Source organism: Gouania willdenowi, chromosome 14, assembly GCF_900634775.1.
Source record: "Gouania willdenowi chromosome 14, fGouWil2.1, whole genome shotgun sequence".
NCBI classification, from domain to species: Eukaryota; Metazoa; Chordata; class Actinopteri; order Blenniiformes; family Gobiesocidae; genus Gouania; species Gouania willdenowi.
In genome coordinates this window covers 17,785,734-17,797,380 of record NC_041057.1, presented here as the reverse complement: position 1 = coordinate 17,797,380, position 11,647 = coordinate 17,785,734, and the positions used below count along the sequence as shown (strand labels likewise).

General features: G+C 37.1%; 1 protein-coding gene across 1 annotated transcript; it reads left to right on the top strand.

The window, feature by feature from the left end:
- Positions 1–2,466: 2,466 nt before the first annotated feature.
- Positions 2,467–9,780, top strand: fam76b (family with sequence similarity 76 member B). The gene is made up of 10 exons (XM_028467475.1): positions 2,467–2,969; positions 4,231–4,295; positions 4,399–4,453; positions 4,535–4,690; positions 4,770–4,963; positions 5,057–5,107; positions 5,180–5,257; positions 6,565–6,700; positions 6,790–6,891; positions 8,687–9,780. The coding sequence occupies exons 1-10, from the start codon at positions 2,883–2,885 to the stop codon at positions 8,774–8,776; spliced, it is 1,014 nt and encodes a 337-aa protein (XP_028323276.1). The 5' UTR covers positions 2,467–2,882; the 3' UTR covers positions 8,777–9,780.
- Positions 9,781–11,647: the final 1,867 nt, after the last annotated feature.

The window sequence follows — 11,647 nt, the reverse complement described above, 5'->3', positions numbered from 1 at the left end:
GGGAGGCTCTGACTAACAAGACTAACAGAGGAGAGGACCCCACAGCAAATGGAGGTCCTGATAACAAAAAGAACATTGAACTCCAGGAGCTGGCCTTGAAAACAGGTGAAGAAAATGTCACAGTGAGGAATGAGCAGAAAAAGAGAGAGAAGGAGGCCACCAAGAAGAGGCAAAGGGAGCTGAAAGAGAGAGAAACGCTAGAGAAAACCAAACTGAATTGTAAATATTTGTATATAAGCATGTAAATGCATGCAAATGTATTTGTTAGATTAGATTAGATATACTTTAATAATCCTTTGGGAATCCCTTGTTGTAAAATATAGTAAATAATTGTTGTAAAATATATTAAATAAACATGAACAAATATTAAACTTTTGATTATTTCTGAGATTTAGCTGAAAATCTGTTTACACACAATGTAACTCACTTGAACACATAAAGAACAATTATTGGAACAGCTTTCTCCTGTTTCCTACATCCCACTTGTTAAATGGCTCATACTGATTGTTTTGCTGAAGATTTAAACATTCAAACATCTTTCAGGTATCACATAATTCCAGTCACAGCAAGCTCAGCAGTTAAATCTAATATCAGAGATTTTCTGAACAATTAATAAGAAACAATGTGGTGCTTAAATCACAAAATTAACATTTAAAGGTAATATTTGTTATAAATGCTGTATCACTCATGGTTAAGTACTGCTTATGAAAGGTGTTGATATCTCTGCTGTTGACGTAAGAGACTTAGCTCTATCTCATCATTTCTGTCTTTTTTTATTTAAAGACTAACATCTGTTCTCCCTACTTCTGTGTGTTTTAAGAAAAGGTACATAAATGACAACACCTGCAGAGTTTATGGAAGCCATAGCGATAACACCAACCTTGAGTGCTGAGGGAGTTGATAATCTCTTGGATGAGTTTAATACAAAAGTCTGTAATGTCATAGATGTGGTGGCTCCAATCAAAACTAAAAGAATACCAAACTCAGAAAACACCTTGGAGGAGGACTGAGATAATGCAGAATTTAAAATATGATTGTAGAAGAGTTGCGCGTACATGGAGAGAAACAATACTTCAAATTAATCTAGAACTGTACAAAATAAGTCTGCGGAAAATCAATGATGGCTTGTTCAAAGCAAGCGGAAATTGCTAAAAATGTCAACAACTCTCCCACATTGTTTTCTGTATATGAAAAGCTCAACCCCCCCAGATCAGATAGACCCTGAATTACTGTCAACTGGAAAATGCAATGAAATTGCTGTATATTTCAATGAAAAAATACAATCAATAAGGTCAAACATCAGAACAAACCAGCAAAATAACAAAAAGCTTGAACAGCTTAAACCAGTGAGGGATGAGTCAACTATAATGTTAGTTTATTACAGTGAACCCAAAAACAATAGAGGAAACTGTTCAGCTGCTGAACACATCAACATGTTGCTTTGCTACAATACCTTCAAACTTCTTTAAAACTGTTGTAAAGTCAATTGCTACTGATTTATCTCCGATAATTAACTGCTGATTCCAGTCCGACACCGTACCATCATCACTGAAAGTAGCTGCTGTGAAACCTCTGTTAAAAAAAGAGAACACTGGATGCCTTTATACTGGCTAACTATAGACCAATCAGCAACCTTCCATTCATGGCCAAGATTATTGAGAAGGTGGTCTTCAACCAACTGAATCAGTTCTTAACCTTCAAAAAAATCTTTGATAAAATTCAGCCAGGCTTTTGTTCTCACCTGATTGTTTTGCAGAAGAATCAAACTTTCAAACAACTTTCAGCAATCACGTAATTCAGTCAGTCACAGCAAGCTCAGAGACTAAATCTGATATCAGAGATTTTCCAAACAATGATTAAGAAGCAACGTGTTGCTTAAATCACAAAATTAACATTTAAATGTATTTTTGATTTAATTGTTTAATTGCAATACCAAAATATGCGTTTCTGTCTTAAAAAGATTGCACTTCTTATAGTGTTGACCTTTTGACAGCATGTGCAGACAAAGAAAAATAAATAAATAAAAATTAATAATTTGATGGAAATGTGTGGATTTTCTAATTAATATTCTGTTGTGTTGTATATGTCGTTAACGTGGGTATGAAATGCTTCTTTACCGCTTTTATAAAGTGTTATAAAGCAGTGTGACCCGCCAAGGGACAGAGGCAAATAAACTCCAAATTAAATCTGGTACAATGTATAAAATGGAAATATAACCTCTATTTATAAAATAAAAAATAAAAAATAAATACACAACAAAAATAAAATCAAACAACATGGATCAATAAAGTGCCTTTTAATGTTTTCAAATAAAAGAGTAACAAAGAGGAGAGTCGGATCGAGCAAAGGTACGTACAGAGATATGCTGAGATTCTGAAATCTGATTGGTTCTTCAAAATTCAAACTGCTGGTCGCGCTGATCTTCGTCGTATCGCGATATGTTTCTTTCTTCTTCGGGATCGGTCGCCGCTTCCTGTTACATCACGGCAGACGGAGGAAGAAAACACAAGGAAAATACATTTCTTGGCAACAACAGCTGAAACTTACCTAAATAACACACTACCGTAAAGGAGGTGCTATCACACACCAGGGGTTACCGTGTTTCCTGGACTCTGTGTGTCCGGGTGGTGTGTAAGCAGTAAACGATCAGGGATATTTTTGAGTTTATTGTTCTTCGCCCGCTCCCCTCCAGCTAAGCTATCGCGCTGTTGTGCTGAGCTACTAGCCGAGCTAGCTAAGGTTAGCTACCGCTGGATGCCAGCACAGCGTGTCCTCACAGGACTCGGTAAGCAGGAAAAGGGACAGGACGCTCTTAATCCGTACAGTTTGCAGCTGGACTCTGTGGTCTTCTCCTCCTTGGTGACTGTGTAGACGGTACAAGAATGGCTACGTCTGCCCTTTACGCCTGTACCAAGTGTAACCAGCGCTATCCGTTCGAGGAGCTGTCACAGGGCCAGCAGCTGTGCAAGGTTTGTGTGGGAGCTTGAACAGGGATGTAAACAAGATGCCCAGGCCCTGCATTGGGCAGTGTATTATTTAGTAAACTGTTTTATTGTGATGTTGATCCAACACGCAGCAGGTTGAGAGCGCTCAGATTATGTAACGATTTAAAGAACGACTTTATCAGCGAAACCGGGGTTCGATCATTCCCCTACCAGCTTTGTTTACACCCCACAGTAGACCACAGTAGTCTGAAATCTACATGTTCATCCTGCAAAACCTAACATCTACTAAGAATCTTGATCACATTCAAGTGGTTTTTGTTTCTTGATTCCTTACTATATTTTTTCCCCCTAACCTAATCTGCACAGATTTACACTTTGTTTAAAACAATTTATTTATTTTATTTTTTTACTTTGCACATGCTGTCGAAGGTCAACACTATATTAAGTCCAATCTTTTTTACGACAGCAATGCTGGTTTTGTTATTGCAATTAACAAAATGCCCTCCCTAAGAAAAAGTAAGAAAAACTTAATTAAAGGAGGATTTAAAAAGAGGCCAGTGTTACACCTAGGTGAGGGGGAAGGGAACAGGGAAGAAGGAGTCAGGGTAGGAAAATGTAAGGGGCGGGGAAGAGTTGACTTTTAAAGTGAGAGTGCAATGTGATGTTATAGTTGTGCTTATTGTGTTGTGTGATCAGATTAAAACAATTTACAACTAGGGCCGAGCAATGTGGAGCAAAACTTATATCTCAATATTTTTTTCTCAAAATGGCGATATACAATATAAATTTTGATGATTTTATTTAGTATGGCCAAAAGACAATTATGGGTTAAATTTCCTGATTTAAAATGCCACACAGGCGCAATATTATCAAACCGTTGCACAATATGTGCCACTTTTGGCTTTTTCTCCTATAAGGGACAGCACGTGTGAGTGAGTTATTTAGTTTGGCTTGTTTAGAGGAAGGTCTGGGTTAGGACGCGCTCATCAATCCATCAAACTCAGCTTTTCATGCTGTTCTTAGAAGTAGCAAAAGAAGTGACTCTTAAAAAAAGTATTTTAATTTAATTTTAAAAAAAAAAGCTATAGAAATATATATATTTAAGAATATGGCGATATTGTAATTTTCAATATCTCCAAAATAGAAAACTTAAAATATTGTGAATCTTGATATATTGCCCAGACCAACTTACAACAGTTTGCAATACTATAAAATCAAGAAAATTAGATATTTCTGATTTGATGACTTCATTCATCTAATGTTTTGCTTTATTTTTGTACGACAGGAGTGCCGCATTGCACATCCAATTGTCAAATGCACATACTGCCGGTCTGAGTTTCAACAGGAAAGGTGAGAGATTTGATTGTGTTTTTTGATGTCGTGAAACTTTTATTGTACTTTTTGTAATTCCGATATTTTGCTTGTGTGTAAATGTATGATTGGGTTTTACCAGCAAAACCAACACAATCTGCAAGAAATGTGCCCAGAATGTCAAACAGTTTGGAACAGTAAGTTTACATCATCTTTTTGTATCTTTTGTTTTGCTTTTTTTGTTGTTGTTTACATGTTGTTCTTTGGTGTTTCTTTAGCCCAAGCCTTGTCAGTACTGTAACATCATTGCAGCCTTCATTGGGACGAAGTGTCAGCGTTGCACTAACTCAGAAAAGAAATATGGACCTCCACAAACCTGTGAACAGTGCAAACAACAATGTGCATTTGATCGTAAGGAGGAGGGCCGTAGGAAGGTAAAACTTTGTAACAAGGGTTTGCATTTCATTGATTACAGCGAGTCCTACAAGCTTTGGTTTCGTACCTGCCTAACAGGTGGATGGAAAACTGCTCTGTTGGCTGTGTACGCTGTCCTACCGCCGAGTCCTGCAGAAGACCAAGGAGCAGAGAAAGGGCTTTGGTTCCTCAAACTCCTCATCCCTGAATGAGAAGGACCATCACTCCAGATCACACCATCATCACCATCACCACCACCACCATCCACACAGACACAGCAGTTCTCACCACAAGTAAGTTGTGATGCTTTACTCAAACAAGACTGATACTTTAAGGTATAACAGTCTTAAAAAGTGTTTTTTACCGATTTTACCCTTTTGCCACAGATTAAGTGGGAGTTTAAGTCCTGAGCAGGAGCAGGGACTGTGGAAACAGAGGTACCACAAAATATATTATGGCAACTTCTTTTGTTAGAAAATGTAACCATGTAAATGTCTTTGCATTTACAGCCATAAGTCATCTTCCATTCAGAAAGAGACTCCAAAGAAAAAACCAAAACTGGAATTGAAGCCATCCAATGGGGACAGGTATGACAGACGTTTGAGTTAACTTTCATTTAAGACCCATATGTATACTGTGCAAGAAAGATGTTTTGGTTTTGTCGAGGGAGTGAGAACAAACACAATTTGCAATACTTGTAAGAAGGAAACTATAAAACAAAACTGACAATGGGAGAGAAGGCAATTTACTCTAAGTGTATGTACACAGCAGTCCGCTCCAAGTTTGTCAAAAGGCTCCTTATGGATCTCTGACCTGGACAAACAAAACTCTCTGGTATTTTGAAACCAATATTGTTCCTATTTTTTTTGGTCTATACTGCAAGCGTCATATCTGGAGAATAGGAGGAGGTACTGCTCATCACCTTTCACCTTGCTAACACCATCTGTGCAGGAAATGATAGACAAGTCTGCATCAGGGGTAAAATAGCAGCTGTGCAATATATATATAATAAGTCTGCACGATTATCGATATAAAATCGAAATCGGATAATTTATTGAGGGGAATTTTTAAAAAGTCAAAATCGGAAAAACCTATTTTCCCGTTTAATCATGTGTAATCATGGTAAAAGTCTCTCTCCCTTTACAAACTGTTGAAGATCAAGTTTCAAACACATGTTTAACGTGATGGACCCCCATTACAGCCTATTTATTTTTAAATGTGAATTTGGTGAGGGTTGTTATTTTACCAAACCCACAGGGGATTTCACATTCTTTGTTAAAGCTTTGCAGTTGCGCTTTATTCCCAATACGGACATTTGTTTTCACTTTTTCAATTTAAAGAAGATACTTGCAATCACTAAATCCAGTGTTTTTTTTTTTTTTGTATTTTTTTTTTTTTAAAGGGGGAGGAAAAAATCAGAATCGAAAATCGAGTTTTCAAAGTAAAAAAATCGGGATTTTGTTTTTAGGTAAAATTGTAGACAAACTTGTGGCTGTGAATGCTGCCAAAGTTGTTTCAATAAATATTAAACCAATTGTTATGTCGCTGTTATTTTTTAATGTTAGCATTTTCAATCAAATGTACTCAAATATATGAAACTCTGTATTTACCTTTTCAATAAGTGCTAATTTGTGTAGATTCATTTAAAAAAATGAAACTTAGGTCAAATCAGTTTTGAGATCACGCTGTAACAATTTAAATTGTAGAATAACTTTATGAGTCAGTACTTCCTGATGGCACTGTAGTCGCAAGGAATTCAAAATCAGGGCGAAGACGGTTTATTTTGTTCATGTCGCCTTTATAGGGGGAGTCAAGTTCCCTTTCAAACAATTTTTTTGGAAAACTGAATATTTAATTGCGCTTCACAATATGATTTCCCCGTTTCATCCATCAGTAGTTCCATTACCCAGTCTATGGATTCTGGAGGAACGGACAACTTCATCCTCATCAGCCAATTGAAAGAGGAAGTGATGTCACTGAAGAGAATGTTGCAGCAGAGAGATCAGACCATTCTGGAGAAGGACAGAAAGGTAGGCGACAAGCTAATATCATCAATACAGTTAGAATGTTCTTTAATTTGAGCTATTGACTGACTGGGGAAAAAACCCCACGTCTTCAGCTCACAGAGATTAAAGCTGACTTCCAGTACCAGGAATCCAACATGAGAGTGAAGATGAACCAAATGGAGAAGTCACACAAAGAAGCAATGGAACAACAGCAGGTATGAACACTTGTATCTTTTTTCACTGCTCGCTAAAACATTTCTTGTTGGTAAAAAAAGCAAAACAAAATTGTAAAGGTCTAGCATAGCGACACAACATATGGTATACTGTACAGTAACTATCACAGAGCTGAAACACAAGCCACACGTGTTGAAGAAAATTAAAGAGTTTTTACCAGATGCTGTGTTTGGACTATGCACTCGTCTGCTAATAGCTGGTGAGGATAAGGTTACTGGGAACAGTGGTGAACTCTAGCGATCCATAACATTGTCTGCTTTTTATCCACGGCTAACTGACGCATGGATTTTTCACATTTTGCATACATTTGATATCAGTTGTGGTTATAAAATGAATAACTACTCAATATTTACTATACCTCTCTATCGCAATTCTCTTTAACCAACCTACTGGCCACAGAGTTGACAGGTGCGCATTTTCACGGTAGAAATTGATTGAAATTGTACTCAAGTACAAGTGAAATGTAGCTCAATTAAATAGTACTCAAAGTAAAAGTTACTAGTTATTTTCATCCCCCATGTTTATTTTTGGTAAGAAATCTTGCCACGGTTCCCTAGCACACAGTAAACATCTTTTGTATAAACTTAAAAAGGAAGAGACATAATCTTGCACAATTAGAACCTAATTTATTATCCACAAAGGCATCTGTATGAAATAAAAGGTTTGTCAAAATATACAATTATTTAAAAAAATTAAAAATAACACCAATAATTTCAATTCAAATTTAAAAAGAATGATCAGGCTCTAAGTAAAATAACCGGCATTCAATGCTGTTTTGGTGGCGTTGTGCATTCTAAGTTTAATCTGGCTGGTCGACTACGATGTGATGCATTTGATTGTTGTCTGGTCATTTCATTTTTTGTAGTTACACAATGTCCGACGCCGTTAATCATTTTAAAACGAAAAACAATAATTTACTCAGTAACAGTTCAGTGTAGAAATGTAACAAATGACTGATTCTTCTTTTAAAACATACTTAGTACAAGTAAAATTACTGATTTAGAAACATACTCAAGTACCCCTAAAAGCAACTGATTTACAGTAACATAAGTACTGTAAATTAGACCGTGGCTCAGGTGGTAGAGGGTCGTCTTCTGATCGAGAGGTTGGTGGTTCGATCCCAGTACCTGACTATGTGTCGAAGTGTCCTTGGGCAAGACACTGAACCCTAAGTTGCTCCCAGTGGTCGACTAGCGCCTTGCATGGCAGTCCTGTCCCACTGGTATGTGAATGTGAGAGTGACTGGGTGAATGAGCTGATATGTAAAGCGCTTTGAGACTGCTTCAGTGTGGTGATAAAGTGCTATATAAATCAAGTCCATTTACCATTTTACCATTACTTGTAACCCATGAGTTTCACCTCTGAAAGCCACCTCCAAAACATGATTCGATTGCAATAGCCAGGTGCTGACCAATAGAGGGCAGTCACTCTTTATTTTTTACAACAAAATATACCAAATTATAATAATTTGACAAAATGTGAAGAGTTGGACTAGATTCAATCATTTGGTAAAGGAGGCTGTTATATTGCTTGCTTCTAGCAGTGTAGTCCAGTGTATTTGTGCTGCAAGCCAGCAACAAACTAGATTAATAGTTGACGAGCCACATTTATTATTGGGCTACCATATGACCGTTGATTGTAAAGCACATTGGTTCAATGAGGATGTTTGGTGTTTTTTTATATATATATATATATATGTGTGTGTGTGTGTGTGTGTGTGTGTGTGTGTGTGTAACTATGCTTCTAATATAGACAAATGCTGGTTTGTTTCCACAGACCAAGAACAGGGAGCTGATGAAACAAGTAGCCGCTCTCTCAAAGGGGAAAAAGTTTGACCGCTCAGGAAGCTCACTGCTGTTGCCCTAACAGTAGGTGAGCAGACGGGTAACAACACAGAGCGGCTTCAGTTTTGTAACACTGTGAAAGCCTCCCTCCTGTGTTACCTCATTGCCACTGACATCAGTTACTTTGTAACCGATAAAGTCTAAGACAAGGATCTACATGAGAACCATTTGGTAAATATTTTTTCTAAATGTCTGCATATTTTGAATATTTTACAGGAACTTTTTCACTGGATCAATAGGTCAAGACTTTGGATTATTATGGAGGATGGAGCTCTCACTTTTAACACTGCCAGGCCAAAACACAATGCAACTCGTCCATGTATTGATATAATTTTTTGCCCCTCTGTTTTTATTTATTCAACTGTTCATCTTAGCTTTGGTAGTTTCCTAACAACAGAGAACACCCTACATTTTCTAAGGGTTTCTTCAATAGCAATTAGTTATATTTTTCTAAGTGGACACGGTTATGAAAGAATAATTGTCCCTAACGGAGACCATTAACAACTTTACAATGTATGCAAACGTTAGAAGGGTGACCATTGTGCTTCGGCTCAATAGTACATAACGCTCAGTAACTATTCATGAACCATCTAATGGACTCTTTGATATGATGGACCCTCTACCCTCTTTCTCACTGTGTGACAGCTGTAGTGCTTTGCTGTTTCTCTTTAGTGGAACGATAGTAATACTGCATGGATTTACTGCCAAGTATGGGATGGCATTGTGGTCGAACCTCTTTACTTTTTCCTCCTCCCTTTTATTTTTTATTTTTTAAGAAACAATTTTAAATGTTTTTACTGGGAACAGGCATTGTATTTAAAATATTGCTTGTGTCTGTTTTAGTGAATAAAGTATGTGTATGGCGAGGCCAGATGAAATTCACATGTATGTAGAAGATGCTTTTAAACCCAACACACCTGTCACAACCACATTTTCGGACTGGTTTCTTACTGTGACATTCAGAATCACTTTTGTACTTTTTTCCAAATCAAATGTTTTGGCGCTATTAAAACTGGCTTTATTGTTTGTTTTCTTTTTATTGACTTCAAATGGTTTAGGAATTTCAACAACCTGCATTTTCATTTTATATTACCTTAAAACGGGTCACCAACCTTTCTGAAACTGTGAGCTACTTCATAAGTATGGTTTAGTCCTAAGGGCTACCAGTTTAAAAAGCTTTTTAAACTCTACATTTTCATGCTTTCACTTTAATTAGAGGCAAAGCTAGTAAGGTAAGCTAGCAGTAACCTAAAAAAGGCAGGAAATTTTGAGGTTTCAACATGAAAGACTATTTCTCCTAATTTATGCAATTGTTTCATTTTCATTAAATTTCATAGAAAACCATGTTTCCGTTTTACTAGCTACTAACAAACAACGTTTAACTAATTGTGAAACATGTAAAAATGAACAAACATGTCATGTTTTATGAAAATCTACCTTGTGTTTTTAAAAATGTTTCTTGTACATAACATACCACTGATGTACATATATATATATAACATACACCTAACATCATTTTTCACAATGTTTCAGTGAAAATAAGCATTTAAAGATGGTTCATTTAATACTAAAACTTAATTCATACAGCTGTATTTAACTCTAATAATTATTATCTACATCTCTCATCTGTATTTATCTTTAAGGGTTTAAATCCTGGAAAGTAAATCAGATTTTAGACAAAGCTCATTGGTGACTAGAGCTCCTGAGGGCACCTCATATGGTCCATGCGGGCTATCTGGGGCCCGTTGTGACTTCTGCCTTAACATGTAATGGCCGTTAATAGATTTGATTGTAAAAGGAAAAATGTACAATTCCATTTAGTACAATTGATATCTTCTATTTTTTTGTCATGAAAAAATAAAGGCAAGACAGAGTGCTATTGTTGGATGATTTCATTGGTCTTTTCAAACAGGCAGTGTAGTCCAGCCTATGTTACTATGATGCTTCATTTCCATTTCATTTGGTTGTCAGATACTTTTGTGGGTCGCAGGGGCCACTTCCACCAGCTCTTCCTACGGATCCCATGGCATTCTCAGACCAGCCAACATATACAGTATAAGGCTGAGCTCAGGCAACCTGCAGAGGAAACTAATTTCAGCTGCTTGTACTTGTGATCTTGTTCTTTTGGTCATTAAAACCCTCAGTTGAGGGTTGAAACATAGATTGACTAGTAAACAGAGATCTTTGCCTTCTCGCTTTTCTCTCTCTTTACAACAACAGACCAGTTAAGCTTCTGCCTAACTACAGAAGCTGCTCCAATCCGCTGTTTGATTTTCCGTGAAATTTGGTTGTAACTTGTGAAAGAGATCTTGGCATACTTGAACTCCTCCCCTTGAGACAAGACCTCTTCCTTGACCTGGAGTTGGCAGTCTACTTTTCAGACTGGCTTCAGAGTTGGGGTTGCTGATTCTCATCCCAGCCACTTCATACTCTGCAGCAAACCTTCCTGTTAAATGGGGCCAACAGGATAGAACATAATCTGCAAACGGCAGAGATGAAATCCTTTGGCCCTTGAACTCGACCCCCTCCACCACCTGGCTGCGGTCGTCTTGGTATTCTGTCCATAAAAGTTATGAACAGAATTGGTTACAGGGAATCATCCAGTCCAACCCTCCGGTTAATGTGCTGTCTACCCTACAGGGACTTTTACAGAAAATAACCTGATTAAACCTCTAGTATTACATATGGTTTTTTGAAAGAGCTTATAAACACAGGTACCCTTAAAAACCTTGTAAGAAAGCTTGAAAAGGATATAGATATCATATATCTATAGGAAAGACAATGAAAACCAGTGGACAGTAAAAGCTGTGCTTCGGGGAAAGCTAATGTCATATACTACTTTCCAAAAGAGAACCAGATTAAAGGAATTCCAAGAGAAAACTGGAGAGGTTAG